Source organism: Malus sylvestris, chromosome 12, assembly GCF_916048215.2.
Source record: "Malus sylvestris chromosome 12, drMalSylv7.2, whole genome shotgun sequence".
Lineage (NCBI taxonomy): Eukaryota > Viridiplantae > Streptophyta > Magnoliopsida > Rosales > Rosaceae > Malus > Malus sylvestris.
In genome coordinates, this window is record NC_062271.1 from 19,346,647 (window position 1) to 19,371,709 (window position 25,063).

The window sequence follows — 25,063 nt, forward strand, 5'->3', positions numbered from 1 at the left end:
ATCTCAAATTTGCACTCTGATTGCATGGTTTGATTTTAGATGGTGCCGGAACCCTCCTTTGTTGCGCTGTTGTAATCCTTCCAAATATTGTACGTTGCCCCCAGTTATTAATGAAATTGCTCCTAGTTTCTCTAAATAAAATACTTTTTCTGGTTCCCTACGTCTGTCTAGATTTTTATTTGGAAATTCGAATCTGGTCTGTCTAGACTTCCATTTGGAAAGGGGTGAACTATTAGGGGTGAACTATCCACACACATTCCATTTTATTTTTTACACATCTTTTGATAATTTTTGTTCGTTGATCTTCTTTAATTCATTTGATCCGACGGTCGAAAATTAAAAAGGTGTGTGAGAAGTAAAATGAGTTGTGTGGATATCACACCTCTTTAGAAATACGAACCTATCATGAGTGTAAATGTGAATGTTTTTAATCTCTTGCGTCATTTGAGCTTTTTTGTGCCGAGAAAATTTTCATTATGACGAAAATATAAGTAATATACTACGTGTTTTAATAAAAGTGATGAGAAATTTTATTTATTAAGTTATTAACTTTTTAACACACATACATATCCCACAATTTATATAATAACACATGATGTATCATTCCGTGTACCGGTCACAATGAAAAATATCTCCTTTGTGCCGGTTGGAAATCTGACAATTCAAAGTGTCAAATCAAAGTTACTAAAACACGTATTTTTTCGAATCCGACAAATAGTGTGTCAAATCTGAAGGCTGAAGTGCATATTGGGGTTTTTAATTTGTTATCCACCTTAGCATAACAACGAATATGATTACATATAACCCCATGTAATTGGTTATGGGGTTTTAAAATCCGAGATGGGGAAGTATGATGAGAAGACTCGAAAGTGTTTTTTTCGAGCGATATTCTAACTTAATATAAACAACGGGACACAAATTTGAGCTTCGGTACAAAGTGGGGCATATACTACTCTTGCCTCACTTAGCTACGCCCAAATATACTAGAAGGAACCGAGTTACAGAAATATTTGGGCAAAAGCACTTGGTTGCCATTTCCCAAAACAGGATAGCATTATAGCAAAACGCCGATCTAGAAACTAGAAGCTGGGTTTTAATGAAAACTGAGAATTACGGGGGGAGCTTCCATTTTTCAACAGGCTTGGATTTAGAAACAACACCACCACAGTGATGTCGTCGTGAAAATGCCGTCGTACTCCGCGTTCGATAATCCTCAAGTCTGTATACCTCACCTCCCTTTTCTTGGCTGCTGCTTGTAGTGCAGCTTCAATCAGCTTCCTTGCTATTCCCTGCACAACAAAGGAGAAAATGTTCACCATTAAGCTCATCGCGCAAGTGATGATACAGTGGAATCTAGCCCTTTCTCCGCTTCTTTTTCTTTCGATTTTTTACTCTCAGTTTCTTCTCTGCACTTGTCTCATTGTTTCGGTCCTTTAATTATTCTTTGAAAAGAGCAGTGTGAAAATCACTTTCGGGAAAACAAGTGCGCAAAAAAAAGTGTTATACAGATGGTGGAAAATGACCTTGCGGGGGTAATTGTTGACAATGTCGACGGCATCCTGGTTGCTAAGATGCTCCCACAGACCATCAGAAGCAAATATGAGAAACTGATCTTCCGGTCGGAGTTTAATTACTGATACTTCTGGTTCCGGGATTAGAATTGGCTTGAGAAAAGGATCAGGTAGCCTATATTTTAGAGGTAGAGGCTCTCTGTTGAACTCGGCGTTCTTTAAGTATGCGTCACCAATTGATCTCGAAACCTGCAAAGTAAGGATTTAGTTTTAGTACTCGAGCTCAAATCTCATGGACGACAACTGTTGGATTAAAAGAAGAAAGACGGGTACCTGAATGAGGCCCTTCACGCGCCAAACTTGGTGCCTTAAAACGACAATCTGTGAATCGTGTGGATGCAACGACCGCAGTTCCTCTCTCACTGATTCTATGCTTGCATTGTGCTCTGCAGATAATTGAATGGCCGTGACTTCTTTAGTTTCCCTTTCTAGTTTTCCCAGAACCACTCTAGAGTCCCCAACATTTGCCGTGTAAAGCAGTCCATTGCATATTATCCCCACCAAACAACATGTTCCTGCAGATGCAATTTGTGGCTTGCTTTGCCACTGCTTCTTCACCACCGATAGAAAACTCTCTTCCGTCGCCAAGTACGCCTTCTTGATCACGTTTTCCGACATGCATCGATGCTCAGCTGCAATCCCTGCTTTTCCAATTAGTGTTAGAAACCGGTTAGTGATTTTAATGTTCATCTTTTAGCCTCTACAAGCGCAAAGAAAATACTAAAATATTCAGTTTGGAGTGCAGACAGCTAGAAGATGGGTCATGAGGGAAATTAAAAAGAGGAACACACTTGAACATACTTTTTAGATTGCGGAAGAGATTTTCATTGACATATCTTGAAGCTTCAGGCCCTCCATGTCCATCATAAACTCCAACGAAAGTTCCCAGACCGGATTTTGTTGTACACAAAGGACCGGATTCGATCTGGCTTTGATCCTCGATAACAGAATTGGCCTGAACGGCAGCCATTGAGAATTTTCCCCAAGCATGCTGCCCAAAGTCCTTGTACCACAACAACCCATCAACCTGGCCGCTGGCTTCCCCGCCACGTCGAGGTCCATCATCCACTGCAGATGGCCTCCAACATGACCTAACCATTTTTCCAAGCAACCACTTTATAACATACAACAAAATCGAAAAATTGACCAAATCGATATCGAGAGCAACAAGAGCAAGAATTAGACTTAACCCTAGCTCAAGTTTCTGTTTATGTTCCAAACCCGAAACCCCATTCTCAAGATCCTTATACCCTTCAAAACCAGACACCATTCATATGAACAAAATTTAAGAAAAATGCCAAAGGGGTATGGGGGGCTAAAGACAAGTCACAAATGTGTCTTGGGACCAGAAGGCAAATAGTTTAAATGTTTGTTCAGAGAATATGGAGGCCTGCTGGTTCTGTGTATCTTGAATTAGGGTTAAATACTTCCGGTTCTTCGATATGTGCCATTTTTTAGGAGCAAACTTAGCTGTAAAAGCACATACAAATTTGGAAATTGCAGAGGTTTGTCTGTGATCAGAGTGATCAGAGGGAACACTGGATAAGAAAAGGGTTTGGGAGTTTTTTGGCAGAAGATCTTCAAATTGTGGTCAGATGAGATGTAAGATGGGAAATAATAAGAGATTTTGAGATACAAAGCTCTGACATTGTTTGTTTTTCTTGTTTTTTGATGTTTATTTTGGGTTTGTAAGAGACCTTCCAATTCCACGGTGGAGGTTTTCAGTTCTGTGTGACCTTTTATTAGGAAGTAACCCAAAACTTTAGCCAACATTTTGGGCAATAGGTACATTTTAAGATAAACTGTGGATACGCGTAAATAATTACCATAAGTTTAAACGCGTTTGGTATTTTAATGTGGGGTTATTTCTGGTTTAGTCGAAGCACCTAACTTTTAAGTAGTTATTTGTGACCTTTGCCTCAATGGATCTTGCACTCTCGTGAGGCTGAATAAATCCAATTATCCAAGCTCTATCTTTTTCAGTAACAGATAGTTTTTACCAATCAAACCTAACAATTAAGGACTCGTTTGGAAATGATTTTAAAATAATTGAAAGCATTTTTAAAGAAAATATGTTTAGGTTCTAAACTTGCATTTTTACTAAAAATTGGTTCCAAAAATGCTTTCAGACATTTTAAAAGCGTTTTCAAACGAGCCCAAAGAGTCATGGTCTAATTTCAAACACAAATTTATACTGGCTTAAGGCAATGAATTTGTGACAAGAACCTAATCATCATTAATGAGTTAAGCATGCAATGATTTCAAACCAGGCGATGCTTAATCTACTTTATCACTAGTTGATTTAGAAATGATTAAGGCAATGTGCTCTCTCTTATGTATTTAAGTTCGAATATATATCCTTAAATTTAAATTAAATTAATATAGTGCTCGAGTAAAAAATACCCTTTCACTATAGTTCTTTTCCAACTTCTAATTCTAATCTTTCTTCTAAAGGGAGAGATTGAATATTTTGTAATTGATAAAAGTTGCTGTGTATTATGGGGTCAGTTGACTTGAATTGATGTGTATATGTTTCTTGATGGGTGGTTCTTGGTTGGCAGTATTCATAGATGTAATGAGAGAAGAAAAGAAAACTCAATGGCCCATGATCCCATGCTCTAGCTAGGTTGGCACATCAAAGATGAAACAAATTTTTCAGTGTCTTCGGAATACTGGATGATATAGTATGTGTTATTATATAAGTAGTGAGATATTTGTGTTAAAAAAATTAACAACTTGAATAATAAAACTTCATTCCACTTGTATAATTACTCATGATGTACTACTTTTATTCCGGACACAATGAAAAATTCTCCAAATATGATGCATATACACCCTTTTTGTGGATGGGGGAGGCCCCTAAATACATGCATATAGAGGTTCTAGTAATTCAAAAGGCCAAGTTTTCATTTTTTTTACAAGAAACTATTTTAAATTACTTATATTACAAATGATATAACTAAGTTGAGTTAGTTTGTATGGGAGATGCACTGAGGTGAAGAAAAAATCCTTATTCATCATGCCAATCACCATGTTAACTATAAAATTATGATCAACTAACCCAACTTACGGATGCTCTAAACAGGGCAAGTATAAGTTTTACATTTTGTTCAATGCATCAAACTATAATAAAACCATCAAAATTATGATCAACTAACCCAACTTACGGATGCTCTAAACAGGGCAAGTATAAGTTTTACATTTTGTCCAGTGCATCAAACTATAATAAAACCATCAAAACTATAAAAACTACACATTTTTACCTATACAAAAAACTGAGAAGGCGAAGTTGAATGCAATGTATGCGTGCGTATCCGAATTTTTGTTGCATGTTCTCAATCTCAAGCAAAAAATAATGGGTCCATTTTCTTTGGCATCACGAAGAAGATTAAAGCCCAAGGTATGACAAATTTTTCAGTGTTTGGTACGTCAAGTGTCCTATGATTAAGTGCTTAAATTTTTTTTTTTTTTCCAAGTATCCAACCACTTGTATTATGATATTTGATTTACCGAATAGTGTTTCCGACACCCTAAAAATCTCTCGTTTATAATCTAATAATTTAAATAGATTGTCACTTTGACTTCACTCTTATTTTAGTGTCGACCGCCTTAGATAAAGCCACCGCCTAACCACTACGGTTGCCGTCCAATAATGGCTGGGTCTACCCATTTCGAGTTTTGTTACAATAATTTCATATATCACAAATCTGGTTCAACCATATGTGGCAAAAAAACCCAAATGCTTAGCACCTATCATCTGATTGAAAGATTAAGTCACGTTTTATATTAACTTTAATTTATCAGAGTAGGTGGAGTTTGGCTATTGGTTACTTTCCGTGGACTAATAAGATCGTTTCCAATGGAAAATATCAAATTTTATTTTTATAGTTAAAAAAAATAAAAAAATATTGGGACAATTGGTAACAAGCTACGATTATCCACCCCTTCCTGACTTAGAGAGGTTATGAGGAATTTCACACTGCCCATGACTGCAGTCAAGCATGCTCACCAGCTTGGAACATCAAAATCGAGATCATCCATATTTTTTTGTTTATTTTTTTATTTTTTAAATAGTCCACCTAAAATTTTTATCAAGATCATGGTCTAAAATATCTATAATATCCCGATATTTCCATCGAAATTTCCGTGTTTTTGGACTACCGATATTTCCGATATCATCGATATTTTAGACCTTGCTAAGTCACTCATGAATCTTAATCTTACCATGCAATGTATAAAGTATAAAATATTGTACTAATTCATTATATATAAATGATTATGGTGGGTTTAAAGTGTTTAAACTTCTTTCATTAATTACTACATATTTTTTACACTCACAATATTTGCCAGCTCGTTATATAATCAACTTAAATAAGTTATATCTATCATGCAATGCATTTCCTTCCAATTTTTTGTGATAAACTAATAGATAATTGACTAAATAAACATCCTGCAAAGTTTCAATAAAAATTTCCAAGTTTTTCTTACAATTTCGGTGGTTTTTATTTAATTTTTATCGATATCGATAATATCCCGATATTTCCATCGAAATTTCCGTATTTTTGGACTACCAATATTTCCGATATCATCGATATTTAATACCTCAAGATTTCGGGCGGCGGTGGGTTCTGTTCTAAAAAAATTGTGATGGTCAGATTGTGGGAGCGGGAGCCTTCAATACGCGTAAATAATCAACGGTACATTTGCCAAAGCAATGGGCCTGAAAGAAGGGCTTAAGGGCTGGTTTGGTATTGCTGTGCTTTGAAAAAAAGCTGCTGTGAGAATAAGCGGCTGTGCTGTGAGAATAAGCGGCTGTGAAATAAATCAGCAGAGTGTTTGGTAAACTTTTTTGTAAAAGTGCTTTTGGAAAAAAAAAGCAGTCTAATAGTGGGTCTTTTCATTAAAGAAGCACTGTAGCTTCGAGTGCTTTGAAAAAAAACCAGTTTTCCAAAACTACAAATAGCAGCTTCAGCTTTTTCCTTTGATTTCAGCTTATTCTCACAACAGCTTCCAAAATAAGCCTTCTTTTTTTTCAGTTTACCAAACACCTAAAACCCTCACAGCTTTTTTTCATGGGTGCTTTTTTTTTAAGCACCTCACTCCCAAACTAGGTCTAAGTTTGTTCGGTCCAAGGGCTTCCAAAAGTTTTTTTTTTTATATTTTTTATATTTTTTAACAAACGATATTATCTACACTAAGGAAGAATGAGTGAACTTAACTAATGAGCTAACAGTAATGTGGTTCAAATTCACTTTTGGCAATAATCAAATCTAAGACCTTTCACTCATAAGTGAAGAAGAATACTATTAGACCGTAGTACTAAGTGGATTGATCAGTTTCCTAATTAAGGGATGCTTGTTACTTTCATCCCATTCCTCCAGTTTATGTATTAAATCTCCCTTGTATTCAAAGAATTGAAATCTATCTCATCACTCAGTATTTTCTCTCAACAGATTAAGGGGAATTGTATAGACTTTGGGCTTAAAAAGACTACATACGATTGAACCTAGATTCGTTTTCTCTTGTTTTTTTTTTCTTTTCCGCTGGTGGTGAACCATTTTCTGCAAACACAAAAAACTTCTCCTTTATTTTTCAAAGAATTGTGCTAACCAGGATAGGAAAATCCATGAGAATGGAAAATATAGTGCTATAGCATTATCCCTCAAAGCTTAGTCAAATGATACTGACATCCGCTCCCACGAGGGAGGGGTGAATTCTCAGGTGGAGGAGTACTCAGTTGGGTGATTGGAGTCTCTTTTTACTTTTATTTATCTTTATAATAGATTTTCAATTTTTATGTAATTATGAAAGCATTAAAAGGAAAATTATAACTAAGAAATCATAGTAAATCTTACCACGTGTCACATTTTGATTGAATTGTATTGTCATTAGGCCAGTGGCATGTTGAGCCCAACACAAAAATAAGAGAACGAGACCTGAAGGTGGAAATATAAAACAAAAACTAAAATAGAAAACTTGCTACAATTTATTTTCATTTTTAAATTTGTCACTTTGTAACTCTTCCGTGTACGTTGGTCCAGTTTCCACCACCCTTCCTCCATCTTTGGCCATCCCTCTTTTTCTCCTTGTATTCCCCTTTTTTCTCAACAAAAAAAAAAAAAAAAAAAAACGAAACATGAAAATTAAGTGGTAAATTGTCTTGTATATAGGGTGTTACTCTTCAATTTGTTGTATTTTGTATACAAATATTTTCTCCTTCCAGTATTCTAACTTAAAGTAATAATATCGTTTATAATAAAAAATTAAACACGAAATATTTATTAAACGGGCTCTTATATTCTTGTTTATAGAAAATCAGAAGTTTACATTTTATATTATTACTAGCTTTGTGCACGTTTATGCCTTTTTTTAAGGGAATCTTAATGAAACATTTTTTGTACTGTTCACTTTTAACGTTAAGGACATTTTTACCTTGAAAAGTCATTTCTGGTACTATTCACTTACACATTTATTTTGTCATTTTTATTAAAACTAAAATTTTTAGGGACTTTTCGTTAGTTTTTTTTTTTAAATTTATTTTTAATTGTGCAAGAGTCCCAATTGTTGGATTCAATATATTATTTTTCGAAAAAAAAAAAAGAATAACTTGTACATCTAAAATTTAAAATTCCATTTTATTGCATTGCATGTGTGCATTCTTGATCATGTGATGGGCTGCATGTCAATCCAAAGCACTGACTCGACTGCAAGCAACACTGAAGAGGAGAGGATCCATGTCTGGGGTATACCAATCCCTTTGTTCTTTTATGGCCATTTTTCACTCCATGCACAGATCTTAGCACAGGGCCCAAGCTTAACTGTCAATAGAGGAGCTTTGTTCTCCTAACTATTAAGACCATAAAGAACGGTTGAGATTTATTTCATTCGTGAAAACTAACATGCAGAGAAAGAATCATGCGTTGATAGAAAATGATTTCCGCACTTTTTTTCTTCTTTTAATTGTACTTTTTTTTTTCCGTAGTTATTGAAATGAATAAATTAAAGAAAAATTAGAGAACATACACGAAGAAAGAAGTGTAAAAAGAGAGAACGAGAGTGCGGAAATCATTTTCTATAATCAATTAAGTTTTGTTGAGTGGCTTCGAAAAGTGAAAGTTTAAGGGACCTGGTTTCTCTGCCCTCTCACTTCTTATACACTCTCATCCCCTCTTATTTGTACAGTCACGGTTAAGCCACGTCAACATTTTATATTACTATTACTTTTTGTCTTATTATCTCTATAAAAAAATCAATATAAAATGTTGACATGGCTTAACCATGACCGCACAAAATAGAAGAAGATGTGAGTGTATAGAAAGCAGCAGGGCAGAGAAGCCGGGTCTAAGTTTAAGGCCCCGTTTGGGATTGAGGTGATTTTAAAAAAAGCCACTGTGAAAAAAAGCTGAGGGTCATTTTTGTGTTTGGTAAACTGAAAAAAAAGGGCTTATTTTGGAAGCTGCTGTGAGAATAAGCTGAAAATCAAAGGAAAAGCTGAAGCTGCTATTTGCTGCTTTGAAAAAAAGCCAGTTTTTTTCAAAGCACACGGAGCTACAGTGCTCCTTTAATGAAAAGACACACTATCATCCTGCTTTTTTTTCCAAAAGCACTTTCACAAAAAAGTTTACCAAACACTCTACTGGCTTTATTTCACAGCCGCTTATTCTCACAGCACAGCCGCTTATTCTCACAGCAGCTTTTTTTCAAAGCACAGCAATACCAAACCAGCCCTAAGACGAATGATAAAAAGTTTCGAGCGCAAATATCACAGCTACAAGTGTCGAGAGATTTTGGCCAAGTCCCAACAAAAAAATCTTTAATATACAGGTCACAAGAATCAAGCTGCCAGAGCCAACCACCTGCTAAAATTCAATTCCACTCAAGAGATTGCTACAATATAAAGTAGAGAAAACCAAAAGAAGAATGTGGCCAAGAAGTCGGGGTCCAAATCAGAGCATCAATGTTGCAACAAACCCCACAATTCACATGCCCTCTATGAGTGAATGTACCACATGTAACAACTTTATTACCCACATCCACAGATATTAATCCATCCAAAAATACATATGACTAGTAATTTATCAACTTTTTCTTCAGCACGCTTAAATACTTCATACTCCGATATTTTGAGCCATTTGATCCCATTCAAACGATAAGAATAACTAGTACTAATTATTTCATCTCCATAGTATGTCACATGAGCATTAATGATCACTATTTGCATGTTTGAGATTGGTGATCAAACGGACCAAATCCTCCATTGATCTTTGAAGATTTTCTCTGGTGTTCCTTAGGGCATCAAGAACTTGCCTAAGATTTTCACCAACTGGCTTCAATTCAGTGCTGGTGTGACAGGTGGCAGGCATATTCACAGGTACTAATGCAAGTGTGTTATCAACATAATAACCCCCCCAAGTCACCATTTTCAATCTCTGTTAAGGTTGAACAACTGAAAAAAAATTTCAAATTTTGTTCTAGTTAGCTTAATAAGAAAATCCCAACATGGAATGTCAAAGATTATTTCTAAACACTAGTGATTTTACAGTGCAGATGGTTAAAAGCTGAGTGCCAAAATCGCTACGCTAAGTACAGACACTAAACCTGATAGAACTGGTCAGGTTAACTGGACTTACATACCTATTACTATCTTCAATCTTTGGATCTTCAGATTTATGACTTGGGTTGTGGCAGAACCCTTTTGGGGAAGAAGAACATTCTATGCTGGAACTAGAACTGGAACCAGAAGTGCTTTGAGAAGAAGTGTTTTCATCAGTGAAAGTGCTTTCATGGCTTTGCTCAGATGTGGTGGAGTCTGCTGCATTTTGTCTTGATTTCTCTGGGATTTCTGACTCTGCAACTTTGGATTTGGCTTCATGGGTTTCTGGATGATTGGATCCTGATGAAGTGGTAGTGGATTGTGTATAAGATTTTTCACTATTTTTGGAGGAATTATTCAAAGATTCAAGCTTTTTCTTCAAACAATTGAGCTTCTTTTCTGCTTTTTCCTTTAGTTTGATCTCTTCTTTGAGCTGCTTCTGTAGTTCTATTAACTGTTAACATTTGAAACATTACAATGTGAATGACAACATACAGATATGTGAATTTATATAACTGGTTAGCTCTTTTGCGTTCCTAATATATTTACACTAAAGTTTTAACTTACCAGTTAGTGTTATTGAAAAGAATAACAATTATGGATCGATGTTTACTAATCCGTAATCGAAATTTGAATACATTTACCTTCTTGCCAATTAGTTCTGCATCCTCTTTTGCAACCCTTGAAGCTTGCCTCTCCGCCAGCAGTCTCCCTCTGAGGCACTCCAAAGTCCTCAAACCACCATCTCCTTCCATCTTGTCACTGAGATAAAACCCATATCCAACATTGTCAATTTTGATGAGAGAGAGAGAGAGAGAGAGAGATAGAGAAACCCACCTCCATTTTTCATCTTCCATGCCAGTAGTAGCTGTCATTGTTATTTTTAGGTGGAGAATACACACTTCAGCAGGAACACAGCTGCTTGATTGTCAGTGTTTAGAAAACCAATGACTGAGAGCTTTGGACCAGGTGGGCGACATACATTTAAAGGAGAGACTATGGCTCTTGTAAGTGGAGGTTGATTGTGGGCCCTCCTGTTTAGATGCCATTTTTATCTCTTTCTATTTATGCGATCACGGTTAAACCACGTCAACATTTTCTATTCTTATTTTTTTTGTTTTATTATTTTTATAAAAAAAAATTAATATAAAATATTGATGTGACTTAACTGTGATTGTACAAAATAGAAAACGATAGAAATTGCATTCAAATAGGAGGGCAGACAATCTACCTCCCATATAAATAGGTTGGTAACTGTGATCATCTGCCCAAAGTGTGACATCTGTTATTTATGCCCCTCACCCAATGTTTTATTTTGTGGTGTTTCCTCTTCGGTTTCATTTATTTTGTTGTCTTGGTCCTCACTCCATACATTTTAGTAGGCTGTACTTCTAAACACAAAAAACTTGTACAATCAGAACTCGAGAAGAATTGGTCACGAGATCCCTTTAATCGCTGGTTGTTCAGGTATTGGATTGGATTACCGAAAGTATCATGATACTCACATGCTTTTTATCCCGTATGCGTTAGAAAATAGCAAAAGAAATCAAAACTCGAAATAAGTTTAAGACTGAATTGGAGCAATGGTTCTTGAGCTTGAGTCTAATTGGAGTATTGGTCTCTCAACTAAAAATCGTGATTATTTGTTCCTAAACTTATTACAATGTACATATAACAATGGTCCTTTAGGTAACTCCAATACAATTGTTGCATTTTTTTTTACCCCTTTAAACCTTTGTTTTGAACAAAATTTCTCTCGGTGTTATTCAAAAAGGACCAATCTTCCACATTGTAACAATTTCAAGAATAAATACTCATTGGCTTTCAGTTCAAGGACAATAGCTCCAATTGAACCAAAGTCCAAGACCAATGCTCCAATTTTCTCTAACTCTATTATCCATGTGTCGGTAAACAAAAGAAAAGTCAGAAACCAAAATAATTTTGATTCTTGTTCTAGGCAACGAGAAATTTTTTACTAGGAGCACAGTTCAGTACATCAAGTATCATAATATAATTGGTTAGAATTTTTTTTTAGTTTCCAACTAATTGTATTATTACACTTAATGTATCAGGTCATATTCCCGGTATACTAAAAAATCTCTCATAGGAAACAAGAAGTTCCATAAAGTGTTTAGGGATGGTTTGATTTGAAAGACCTTGTTTATGCAGGTTAAATCATAACCAAGGCTTGTTAGAATTTTCTTTATAAAAAAAAACGGTTTTAGTTCTCTAATGCAGAGAATTTAAGACCATTTAAAGTATCGGATATGTGAGGAATTAGACCCATGTAGTTCCACCAATATTACAGATACATGAATATAGGCAGTGAAATTTGAAATGCATCGCTATCATCGATTTTAATTTTTTTCATGCAGAAATCTGGCTGTTACTGTCACGTGATCTCATCTCACTTAATTGTCTTGCTCCTCCTCCTCCATCTTGCTTATGATTTTGTTCTCATCATCTGTCATGCACAGTTCGGAATTGGACTCTTGTTCGTTTGTTTGTTTTTCTCTCCACAGGGAGCGTCGGATAATGATTTAAATAGAACAGATTCACTGCTGTCATGACATCTTATTTTAATAAAATAAAGTTATATGTAAGTTTTTATCGCATGATTTGAGATTATGTGATTAAATTGAGACGTTACGTGCCGATGGGCTCGATTTATGCAAGTTCATGCCTCGTAACAGATCCTTGAGTATCCACGTGTCATTCAGCAACATATATTGCAGACATAATTAGTAAGGCGTACTCACATGCTGTGATGGACCAACATCTTTGATAAATATTTAAGACACCCACCTCTTTTCTTAATTTTTATTCTATCAAATTCCTAACTTGTTTTTCCAAATGTAGAAAGGAAAGGAATCCTCCGGATCCCTTCCACCTAATTCATTCAATTCACAAATATAGATTCTTGAAATTTGATCTAACGGTTACAAATAGGAACCCACTTTAAAAGTTATAATAACTTTAATCGTTAGATCAAATTTTAAAGGTCCGAATTTGTGAATTTGGTGGATTAAGTGGAAGGGATCCAGATCCCTTTCCATGTAGAAATCCATGTAAAGTTGACAACTGCTTCTGTTAGTTAGTATTTATATTTATTCATAATTTTGGGAAAAATGAATTTTTTTTCTCATTACCAACTGTTCTATTTATGAGAATTAAAACTCATAACCTGTTCCAACGAAGTAGAGGCTTAGGAATAAATTACAACTAGACGAAGTAGAGGTTTGCAGCGTATGTTACCGGAATAATTTTGAAAGCATAAAGTGGCCAAGTCACCTCTATAATCATCATTAGTTGTGTATGTTTGGTGTAATTTTTCTTTACAACAATATATTGTTGGCGGAACAACAATTAGAATCAATTAAATTAATGGATAATTTCTAATATATGTACTTATACTTACGAAATAGATAAGTATATAATCACAAAGAATAAAATTACAAAATGCAATAAACTAACGGATTTTGCAGATTGAGGCTTGCGGATTTGCAATGTCTTTGAAACAGAATTTTGCTTTTACTCACTGCTTGTAGTTCTTTTGGCGTCTGCTCCATCAGGATTCAACTATCTATGATCAAAGTGTAAGCAAAACTTTGATTTTGGCTAACTTTTGTGTGTTTCTCTGTCAGGAAATATGTATGAATGAGTATGCAAATTGACGTGTTTGATGCAAGGTTAGAAATATATAAGCAGTAGGATGGCGTTTCACTGTTTGATTCAAATTCAAACAGCCACAATTGTTTGAAATGAAAGTTTAAAAATTAATTAATTAATCCCTAATAAAACGTTTAACCAATCAACGTTTTAATATGGAAAAATGAAGTAATTGGTATTTGTGTATTTGTCAGCTGAGCTCCAAATAAGGCCCACAATACCCTTTCGGAAAGTAAACGCCATGAGCAATAGTCATCGCATGCCATGATGCACGATGGATTTTAGCCATCCAAGCCGAGGTCGTTTACCAGTCCAAAAACGCATTTCAAGTTTTGTAACGAAATTTGGACTTTCTCCGTATATTACTGTTAGAGATGGATGAATAAATTAGTATTTGTCCGCTGTTGTCTTTAATCTAGTTGTAGGAGGGTGGTCCGGGACAAATCTATGCACTTCAACTTGAATACTATGATGGCTAACCTGGCTATACAACTAAAGATTTCTCGGCATTCAAAAAATTTAGACTTAAAACCATAATATTAAATGATACTTCGGTGTGAAAATTGAAATCATTGTATATCATATACTATTCATAGCAAATCATTTTTGTTTTAAAGTTTTGAAAACTAATTAGCTTGGTTTGCACTCAAAGAAATGACTAAGCAATTCTTTTAAGTATTTGATCATGCGCCATCAGTACTTCTGCTTTTACCAAACTTCATTTCCCTACTGAAGGTTTGAACTCTCTCTCTCTCTCTGTCTTTCTCTCTGTCTGTACACACACACATATTAGGAATGCAAAAACTTTAACCACACTCATTATCATTAACTGGACCAGTCCAATTATTTTGAGTGGGACCTGGGTTTGGCACCTTTTATGTCCCTTAGCTTGTTTATATTTTCAATTTAGAATAAGAAATAATTATTTAGAGAAGGATAACAATCCATCACAAATTGAAATCACAACTATATACTCTAGTAGAACTGATGTAGCATTAGATGAGTTGGACTACACATAAGAGCTCAATTGTCTAACTATACTATTATAGCGTATCAGCCTCAACTTAGAGCAATTGGAGTGAATTGAGAGTCTGAGATTGCTTAGGTACCGTTTGGTACATGGGACGGAACAGAACGGAATGGGACGAGGAGTTCTGTCCCACGTTTGGTGCGCCTAAAACGGGTGGAACGCGTTGTTTCAGGGGATGAATTTTGGGTAAATTTTCGTTCCACCTCACCCTCCTGGAACGACTTATTTCACATCCGTAGAATACAAAATTACAACATCTTCGTCTTCTTTTTCTTCCTCCTTGTTTCCATCCGAGGACATCTTTGCTCCCTCTCCATTTCGTTCTGTCATGTCCCGTCCCATCCCGTTCCATTTTGTTCCGTCCCGTCCTGTCTGTATACCAAACGATACTTTATGGAACGTTAGTCTTCGGTGAGCAGGGAATCTCCTTGTACGGGCAACACCTTCAAGCAATCCCTGCTATCAAGGGATTTGATAATGCCCACGTATTTCTGAATACCAAGTAGTTGGATCACCCACTACTCTAGCACGTATGACCTTATGTCCTACTTTAAAGGATCTTAGTTCTTCTTGAACTTGACTCTTAATTAATTAAACTTTAAAGTTATCCAAATCTTATCATAAAATGTGAGAGTCCAAATAAAGAGTCCTAACAACAACAACAAGCTCCAAGACAATTTCAAGTTTCTAGTTCACATTCGTCAATGACTTCTCATCCATCGGTTTCACCTTCAAAATATCCAAGGTCTTCACAAGTATCGTCATCTCAAGCTCCAATGCCTTCTCATGTCCGTTAACAAGCTCAAAGATCTCTTAAACCTTCGTAAAGTAAGTGTCCAAAAAGAAAGGGAAAGGAAAAGGGTAGGACGATTGTCAGTAGTGACTTGAAACACCAAAAATTTTATGTTGAATTGTATGAACAATTTATATTTTCTAGTTGTATTAATGTCGTAAGGCATTTTGACATACAATTTTGTTTGAACTTTAATTTTATTATGATTAAAATTTTCAATTGGGTTGTACTAATTGACACATCCCGACCGAGATCAAGGCATGCTGGCCGTCACGTGAGGGTGATGTAGCCATGTGCACAGTGCGGAAGCAATAAGGATAAGAAAAATATGAATAATTAAAAATCGAAACTACCAAAGTGCACTAGTAAACAGGAAGTGTTAGGAGTAAGATACAAATGTAAATACTCCTAATCAGAGCATAACAAGTCTAGGTGCAGTCCAGTAGGACAAGTACTAGTTACACAGTACCATAAGATGTCATACAATTATTTTGATATGTCAGAATCGCCGAAATCCTCGAACCCAGCAACATCAAGCTTACCTAAAACCTGAAGTGGTACAAAATAGAAAACGTGAGTGGGCAAAAATAAATGTTTTACAAAACCATTTCATTTATCAACATTTCTAACCCCTCGCAGTAAAACATGTATAATTTTTTCCAGAATCAGAATATAAGCATATACATAAATATATATGTAAATATATCAATTCAAATCATGCTTCACATAATTATATTCATATATATGCCATGTCAAGGTATAACAGAGTAAGTAATTCAGGTGAGAATAACTTCATAGAAATATAACATATTAGCTGGAACCCCTGTGGTAGTCTGTACGGCTGAATTCATAACTCAAAAGTAAATCTAGCCGAAGTCACTACAATGACCTATACGGCACTATACTGCACAAGAGTCGGAACCAAATGAAAATGTTTGTACGACAATGCTGGGTGTAATATAATTATGCTCAATACTACCCTTACATAATAACTGGACGATAAATCGTTAGTCACCTACGAGTCGGAACCATAGTGAAGGTCTATACGACAATACTGTGCACCTAAATTGATCCAATATGAGTATATGGTGCGGGAGGTGACATTATAAATAGGTATGTGCCATATCTCTGGCTAAATCACAATCATCTTAGGTGCAGTTGTATGAGCTCAACGTTATTCAATCACATATCACATCATCGATAATTCACATAACCAAACATAACTTACCTGAGCTTACATGAGTGTCCACATCACTACAATTATATATAATGCATCACATACCAATTCATATACGAATTATAAACTTATATGCATGGCATTCAAGGCATAATCTCATTTAAACATATTTTCTGGGAAAATATTAAATATATAATTATATACTAAAAACCAAAAGCCCACTCACTGGTATGTCGAAGGGTCGTAGCCCTCGAGTCACCCTTGAACACGCTCGTCCTTGGGATAAGTCTCACCTATATGCGAATTAACTATAAAAACGTTATTTAAAGCACACAGATAAAACTAGCTAATAACTTATCATACAATGCTCAAATGGGGTGTTTGAAAATACCAACGTGATCTACACAACTCCATGAACATCCCCATATTTTTAGAAAAATTTTCCGACCACCCACGCACCGCCCAAGGCACGGCCCTTGCACACCAACGGCAACAGTGACGCCGTTAGGAATATTCCGTTAAATAGTAATAAAATCCATTAAAGTTAACTAATGCCGTTGACGTAATATTCCATCATCCTTTACCTCTAACCTCCGGCGACCGTTGCCGGCGTCGAAAACTGGGTAATTTTTCTAAACCTTATATCTCCGTCGATTTTCATCCAAAATTCATGAAATTAGTGCCAAATTAAAGCTCTCAACTTGTAGAACATTCCCATACCTGATTTAAGACCTAAATCTCACGGAATCTCACCGGAGAATTTCGAGAAAACCGGCCAAGCTCGAAACTGACGATCTCGACGTCCAAATCACTTGGTTTTTCTTCTCCGAGCTTCGTAGGGAAGTTCTAAAGCTTCCTACAAGCTTCAAATCACCTGAAACCTTCACATTTACGTGTGCATGAACAGTGCACAAAGTCGGGGTTGGGGTTTCTCAGGTTTTCGAAGCTTTCCATACTCAAAAGTGGTACCAATGAACTCAGAAGCTTGCAAGGAACAAGAATCTTACCTCTTTGACGTCGATCTGTGAAATTTGAAAGGGTTTTGGGTGTCGTCCGTACGTGAGGGAAGCAGAGAGAGTGAGTCCGAGGGTGAGAGAGTATGGGAAAGAAGAGAGAGAGGGAGAGTGTGTGTGTGTATGTTCCACGTGGGTCACCAACCGACCACAAAATAACATCCAAGTCCCCAAAGTATGTCACACACACACTACAAAGTTCAATGTCCAAGGTTAAAACTGTCATTTTACATCACCGATAATAGTAATTCGGGAAGGGTTATGACACTAATGCCATAAGACATTTTGATGTTCAACTTTGTTTCAAGTTGAATTTGAGGGGGGTGTATTCAATTGGAGTTTTGAGGGATTTTAATAGATTTATAAATAATGGATTTCGTAGTCTAATTGATTTCTAGAGATTCTATATAAAATTTTGAGTAAATTCCTCAAATTCTTAGGGGAGAGGCGACATTTGAAAATGCTTAAAATTCACTACAAAATCTCTATAATTCCCTCGAATTCTCCAACTTTTCAAAATCCTTTAAAATCATGTTCTAATTGAATATACCTTGAATGTTATAAACTCCTTTAAAACTTGATTGAATACACCTAGACTTTCAGAAATCACTTAAAATCCTGATTGAATAGCTTTTAATTTATAAAACGAATTAAAATCTCTCAAAATTCCAATTGAATGTGATCATGAATTTTTTTTTTCAAGTTAGTTGTATTAATGCAATAGAACATTTAGTTTGCAAATAAATAGGTTTTGAAGTTTTACGTTTGTTTTAATGTTGAATATTTATATAAGGCCAATTTTTTAACGGGCTTACAAATTGGACCCAAACCAAAATCGAAATCTAATTGTTTGATTCCATTTTGGTTCGCATTGCAAAACCAAACCGAACTAAACTGAGCCATTCCCATCCTTGCTAAAATCATAATTTGATGTAATTTTTTAATGATTTAAAAACGCAAGCAGTGATACAAACCGACTTTATTCAGAATTCTGCACACGACAGGCACGTGACGGATACAAACCAAATTATTTTTGAATTCTTGCCGCCCGGGTGGCGCAAACCACTAAATCGGCGCGGGGAGCAACGACAAAGTGGAGCGTCGTGGCTTTCCTGTCGAGTAAATTGTCGCCCAAGTCATATGCTTCTCTCCTCTTCTTACTTTTCGATCTCGTGAGATCGATACGGCCTTCGCCTGAGGTAAACAACTCTAGGAGTTTAACTACGATTCAAATCGATTCATTTTTATAGGGTTTTGATTTTTAGGGAAATTTATCAAATTCAGTTTCGTTTCTGCGTTGTGGATTTTAGGGTTTTCTAGAGTTGTTGCATGCCAATTGTTCCCATATGGAAGAAATCCCCTTCGTATTTACCTTTAACCTAATTTTCACAAGCTGAGTAGCGATTTATGTATCCCCTGTTTCTTTATTTTTCGTATCCAATTTATAGGTGTGGAATTTGGATTGATACATGCTTGCTTTGATTTTGGTTGGCTCAGTTCATGGTTGACTCGATTATTTTCATGCCTTCGTTCATGGTTTGCCTTAATTCATGATAGCTTAGTGCTATTTGTTGCTCAGTTATCCTGACACCTGGATTTAGGGTTGTCTTGCTTGGGTGATTTTGATACCTTGATTCATTGTTGCTGCGGTCTATTTTTGTTGAAGTTCTACTTGCCTCAATTATCTTGATGTCTCGATCCATGGTTGCCTCGGTTATATAAATACCTCGATTACTGGTTGCCTGAGTTTTTTGTTCGTTGAATACATTGTTGCCTCATCAGGGTTGCCTCGGTTGTATTGGTGCCTCATCATGGTTGGTTCGGTTAATGGTTGCCTCAGTTTATTCTTGAAAAAATATTGTTGTCTTGATTAATGGTAGCCACAGTTGACTCCTCGATTAATGGGTGCCTCAGTTTATTGTGGGCTTAAGACATTGTTTCCTTGGTTTATTGCTGCCTCAGTTTCTTCGGTGTGTTGTTACCTTAGTTCATGGTCGCCTCACAGTTATCTTGATGCCCTAATTTATGGTTGCCTCAGTTATCTTGTTGCCCTAAGTCATGGTTTCTTCGGTTGTTTGGATGACCTGACTATTATTGTCATAATTATTTTGACACATTGTTGGCCATATCGACTCAGTATATTTTTCTCACAGCTGATGGTTGTCTATGATTTTTGATGCCAATTCATGGTTGTCATGAACTCTCAGTTGTATTGATGTAGGACGTATCGATTAATGGTTGCCTCAGTATATTGTTGTCACCACTTATACTTCCTTCGATTATCTTCATCTCTCAGTTCACTGTTTTTATTATGCCTTCAATAATAGTTTCCCTCAGTTTATTCCGGGCTGGCCTCAGTTTTTTTCTTGTATATTGTTGCCTTAGATAGTCTCCTCGGTTATCTTGATGCCTTAGCTCATGAATGCCTAGTTATCTTGATTTCTTCATTCATGGGTGCTTCGATAATTTTGATGCCTTAATTCATGGTTGCCTTGTGTTTTTTGCTGCCTCAATTTATGGATGCCTCTGTTTTTGTTGCCTTAGTTCATGATTTTCTTGGTATGTTGTATCAACACATAATTGTCTCAGTTATCTTGATGCATGGATTCATGGTTCCATCGGTTGTATTGATTTATCGGTTAATTGCTTAGATTCATGTGTGCTACAATTGTTTTGATGCCTTGATTAGTGGTTGCGTTGGTTGATCCTTAGTTTCAATCCACTGTTGTGTTCTGATGTCTTGATAATCACTTACTGGGAATATTTGCAGTAGGGGAAAGAAATTCAACCCAGCCCCTACTTTTGTATTGGGATCTTGAAAAAAAGAGAGAAGATATTAGCATTGGTGATTGTTGCCTTGATTCATGACAGATCTTAATGCCTTAATTCATGGCTGCCTTGGTTAATTATGGTTTCATTGATTATTTTGAGGCATTTATTTACAACTATTTTCATTTCTTATGATTCTATTCATGGTTGCCCTTGTTTTTGTTGCCTCTATTCATGGTTTCTTTGACTGTTTTGATTTCTTGGTTCATGGTTGCTTTAGTTTTGTTACTTGAAATCATTCTGCCACAAAATATTTTGGCTTCGTGTGATGGCTTTCTCTGTTTATTACCTCAATGCATTGGTTCATTATAGTATTGGATTCAGTTATTTTAATTCACGGATGCCTCGATATCTTGTTGCCTAATTCCTAATTACAAGTTCCTGTAATGTTTCTTGATTGTTTATATAAGCAAGTACAAGTAAAAAGATGATTAGGTCACCAAACTTGTGAAACCCAATCTCTACTTAGAAAACCTGCATGTGGTGTGCATCTTGGATAAAAAGATACAGAATTAGGCAAATTTTATAAAAATAAAAGAAAAGAAAAGAAAGAAATTTGGGGATTGGTATCCCGAAAGTATAGGCTGTTTGTTGTCTGGGTTTTGAACTTGCAACCTCTTCTCCTTGGTTTATTAAGATAGTTTACTCCCAATGAGTTCCTAACAATCTTATTTTATGTGGAAATTATAGTTTGATCCGGATTTAGCATAAGTTATTCTTTGAAATGATCTCAATAGAATGCAGGAACTTTTTTTTTTCAGTTAAAAATGCAGGAACTTTTAGTAGAATGTCATTACCATAAAATCTGAGTTTCTATGGCAACAAGAAGGGAGCTTATAAGTTGCCTGCCCCTTTCTGTTTATTAATTTTTCAACATTTCTACTCTTTGCAGAAAGGAACCGAAGAAAACTAGGCAGCTGCTATGAAATATATCCTGAAACTTTGCAAGGTTGGTAAATATGCCTCGTTCTCCGACCTCCTCTATGTCCTTGTAATTTTGAAGTGTTTTCATGGTATTTATCTGATGCTCCATTTAAAACTTTAGGTTTTTGTGTGTGTTAGTGATCTCCTTTTAGTTTTTGACCTTGCTCTTCTTTTAATTGGTCCGAGCCAGCTGATTAAATCCACGAATGTTTTTATTTCATTTGTGTTGCCTTCTGTGAGATTTATTAATTAAAAGGACTGCCTTTTATGTTTCCTTAGCCCTTAGTTAACTTAACCATTTGCAATATTGGGTACTAGTTTGTTTAAATGTATTCTAACTTAAGCGTGGGTGTGCGCATCCAGAACTTTTCTGATATGTTTGTCATGTTTTATTTCAATGTAACATCATATCATGAACGTCGAAAATAAGATAGACTTCCCATAAGTTCATGAGATTGGGTAAATTATTTCATACAAACTCTGAGAAATGAGGATGGCCATTTATCCTTGTCTGGTTTACTGAATTTTATGATTTTATCTGATGGAAAATAGGTCTCGGGTTTGAGACTTGGGAGCAGCCTCTCCATAAATGGGGGTAAGACTAGCCGACATTCACCTCTCCCAGACCCTGCGTAAAGCGGGAGCCTTGTGCACTGGGTACGACCTTTTATCTGATGGAAAATTGGTAGTAGAGTAGTGATTTGGTCATCTAATTTATTTTCACGATGACCCATGTGTAGGATTTTCTAAACATATATAAAGAGACCAAAAATGTGATGTTATCCTTTATAAAAGTACGATAGGCGAGCAAATGATCCCACATACTGGTCCGAGTTTACATGCCCCATGTTTGGTGAGCAGGACACAAGTCTAAAACAAACAGGAGGGATTCAGAGACCCATTCTGCGATGGGTTTTGAGCGAGCCTCTTCTCTATTCTGCGTCTCGCTTTTCCTTCTCTTCTGTCCATGGTTTTGAGCCCGCCTCTGCGTCTGATGCTGAGTTTGGCTTGGCAAGGTATCTTCCTTTTCTCTATTTTCTCATTCCTTCAAAAACTGCCCACCTATTTTCTGACTTGTAGTTTTATCTGAGTTCAAATTTCGACTTTAGTTTTTATCGGTTTCCATGTTTGCTCCAAATTTTGAACTAGTTTGGTTTTCGTTTCTCTGAATCTTACTCTTTGGTCGATGTGGGTTGATAAGACCTACGTCCTAATATTTCAATCTGTTCTCGTAAGTTTTGAGCTCGGTTTCTGATTGATGGTAGGCTACTAATCTCATCTGTTATCTGCTACCTTAGACAGGATTCCTTTTACCTCTATTGGGTCGGTTTATTGAAAATGTATTCGCTTTCATGAAATGTGAAAATCAAGTACAGAAATAATCAGTGGTAATTGCAAGTGAATTACCAAGTAATTAATTGCATCAAATATCTCTCTGTCTCTCTCTCTCTCTTACTCTTATTTATTTAGCTACATATAAATATGCCTATAACCTAAACCACATGTGTCCATATCAAGTATTATGTGTGATCCTCTGCCATTCATTCATCACATCCATGCAAATCCACACAACCCCTTCACAGCCAAGAAATAAAATCCAGAATTCCACTCTGATTGTCACACGTGTACACGGTGATGATCATCATCATGCTACACTAATTCCTTCTCACCCATCTTAACCAAAATCTCCCACAGCCGTTGGATCTCCCCGAACACATCGTCAGTGGGAAGCGTAAACCGGCAGCACGGACAGGTGTTCCTCTTCCTCAGCCACCGCAAAATACACATCCAGTGAAACAAATGCCGGCACGGCAACTCACACACGTCTCTGTCCTCTCTCATCTCTTCCTTACATATCATGCATTCGCTTCCGCCGCTGCTCACCTTCACCGACGGCAGCGCCACCACCGCTGCTGGTGATGCCGCTACTTCTCTCCCTGCCTTCCCGCCATAGCAAAAGCCCATCACGCTGACAAATCTCAAGCACCTCGTCAGCACCTCAATATAAGAAACCAAAGCCGACCCGTTGTAGACTCCGATGCCGGAAACTGTTAGCATGTTGTCGGAGTACAACTTGCTTAAAATTTCGCGCCATTTTATAGTTGGTGCTTGGAGGGCTTCCGGGTTGTGCTGGTGTACTTCGCAGAGTAAGAGGAGGAGCAGGACGGAGTCGAGATCTCTTTTTCTGACGACGCGTGGCGGTGGTGGATTGGTGTAGGGGTGGAAGTGGAGTGTGAGGTGGTAGAGGGAGGAGAGGAGGTGGTTGGCGATGAGGAGAGTCTTGTGGGGGAGGGGGAGGGAGTTGAGGCGGTGGAGGGTGAGAGAGAAGAGGATGGGGGAGGAGAGGAGGGAGGAGAGACGGTGGTGGTGGTGGTGGGTGTGGGAGAGGATGGTGTGGGTGAGATGTGAGAGTTGGGGTGGGGTGAGGGTGGCCAGAGCAGCCATGATGGTTGCCGTTGCTGTTGCTATTTCTTCCATTATGGGATCGTGTGCTTTGTGGACTTTTGCTTTTAATCTTTTTATAGAGCGTGGAAAAACGGTTTTGAGGATTGTTGTGGCTTTTTATGTGAATTTTTGCTTGGACTAATTTGCCCATGCTTGTCTCTTGTAATGACTATTGTACCCCTTTTGATATTTGCTCCACTTTTGTTCTAAATACTACAAAAAAAAAAGTGATTTTCATGCACATTTTTCTCCTCATACGCTTCTTGCATTTGGATGAATAATCAAAGAAAAATTAATAGACAAAATCAAGCAGAGGTATGGAGAAGAGTGTCATAGTTATTTTCCGTACTATATTATTGTTGCCATGATATTTATAGATATGTTCAAATCTTACAATAATCATCTCATTACATTCACAAAATCATGTTTATGTGAAATCTATGGTCATTACATTCACATATATTTGAAATCTTAAATCAGCATTAGTTTTGTTAGTGTCAAGTCATAACAACTTGTTTTTTCATTAATGATTTTTCTTTACAGGCAAAGAAGAGGTCGGGAATCGAATTCTTAATTTTATCATGATCTAGACAAAACGAATGCGAGAATCAAACCCTTAACTTTATACTGATGTCAACCAAGAGAAGACCGAGAGGCGAGCTCTTAATTTGGTCACATCTTTGATGTGAATCTATCCTTCCACGACTAATGTCAACTAAGAGGAGCGAGAAACAAGCTCTTAACCCAGTCACAAATCTATCCTTCCACAATATTCAATGACAACAAATGCAATATGAATGTGCATTTGGGGGTGTAAGGTAAAGATGAATTGTATGAAGTCAGTGGGTATGTAGGTTTGTTTGTCCACAAGTTGTGTGTCCAGTTCAAACCCATTTGTCCTTCCTATATAATTATATCTATAGCTTTAGTATAATCTTTAATTATCTAAAGAAAAACAAGTAGAAGAGGAAAAAAACCAATTGGCCCATGCATGGCTCGTTCTCCTTGTCCCCCTCCAC

At 36.5% G+C, this 25,063-nt stretch overlaps 3 protein-coding genes and 1 long non-coding RNA gene across 5 annotated transcripts; 1 reads left to right on the top strand and 3 right to left on the bottom strand.

Annotated features, from left to right (window-relative positions):
- Positions 1 to 849: 849 nt before the first annotated feature.
- Positions 850 to 3,313, bottom strand: LOC126592957 (probable protein phosphatase 2C 38). The gene is made up of 4 exons (XM_050258776.1): positions 2,373 to 3,313; positions 1,845 to 2,212; positions 1,524 to 1,760; positions 850 to 1,289 (listed from the first exon to the last, which is right to left on the bottom strand). The coding sequence occupies exons 1-4, from the start codon at positions 2,839 to 2,841 to the stop codon at positions 1,080 to 1,082; spliced, it is 1,284 nt and encodes a 427-aa protein (XP_050114733.1). The 5' UTR covers positions 2,842 to 3,313; the 3' UTR covers positions 850 to 1,079.
- Positions 3,314 to 9,411: 6,098 nt separating this feature from the next.
- On the bottom strand, positions 9,412 to 11,158 carry LOC126591893 (uncharacterized). Its single transcript, XM_050257604.1, has 4 exons — positions 11,002 to 11,158; positions 10,809 to 10,926; positions 10,206 to 10,618; positions 9,412 to 10,017 (listed from the first exon to the last, which is right to left on the bottom strand). Exons 1-4 carry the CDS (start codon positions 11,037 to 11,039, stop codon positions 9,963 to 9,965), a joined length of 624 nt encoding a protein of 207 aa, XP_050113561.1. The 5' UTR covers positions 11,040 to 11,158; the 3' UTR covers positions 9,412 to 9,962.
- A 7,685-nt stretch (positions 11,159 to 18,843) lies between these two features.
- On the top strand, positions 18,844 to 24,978 carry LOC126594422 (uncharacterized). Of its 2 annotated transcripts, XR_007613265.1 has the most exons (5): positions 18,844 to 19,045; positions 21,568 to 21,624; positions 22,152 to 22,256; positions 22,340 to 22,615; positions 24,588 to 24,978. It is a non-coding gene; the product is annotated as an uncharacterized LOC126594422 (long non-coding RNA). The 2 variants fall into 2 exon arrangements; XR_007613266.1 differs by lacking the exon at positions 22,152 to 22,256 and having other exon boundaries at positions 18,850 to 19,045.
- On the bottom strand, positions 22,928 to 24,118 carry LOC126594421 (E3 ubiquitin-protein ligase SGR9, amyloplastic-like). Its single transcript, XM_050260727.1, has one exon. The coding sequence runs from the start codon at positions 24,075 to 24,077 to the stop codon at positions 23,250 to 23,252; it is 828 nt and encodes a 275-aa protein (XP_050116684.1). The 5' UTR covers positions 24,078 to 24,118; the 3' UTR covers positions 22,928 to 23,249.
- Positions 24,979 to 25,063: the final 85 nt, after the last annotated feature.

Bases quoted from the DNA above. Each gene is read 5' to 3' on its own strand.
- LOC126592957 (XM_050258776.1), bottom strand. From the start codon at position 2,841: ATGGTGTCTGGTTTTGAAGGGTATAAGGATCTTGAGAATGGGGTTTCG. The intron at 1,761-1,844 runs GTACCCGTCTTT...CTTACTTTGCAG, and splicing joins GCGTGAAGGGCCTCATTCAG to GTTTCGAGATCAATTGGTGA. The intron at 1,290-1,523 runs GTCATTTTCCAC...TTTGTTGTGCAG, and splicing joins TCAACAATTACCCCCGCAAG to GGAATAGCAAGGAAGCTGAT.
- LOC126591893 (XM_050257604.1), bottom strand. From the start codon at position 11,039: ATGACAGCTACTACTGGCATGGAAGATGAAAAATGGAG. The intron at 10,927-11,001 runs GTGGGTTTCTCT...GTTTTATCTCAG, and splicing joins ATGGAAGATGAAAAATGGAG to TGACAAGATGGAAGGAGATG. The intron at 10,018-10,205 runs GTATGTAAGTCC...ATTTTTTTTCAG, and splicing joins AAGATTGAAGATAGTAATAG to TTGTTCAACCTTAACAGAGA.
- LOC126594421 (XM_050260727.1), bottom strand. From the start codon at position 24,077: ATGGAAGAAATAGCAACAGCAACGGCAACCATCATGGCTGCTCTGGCC.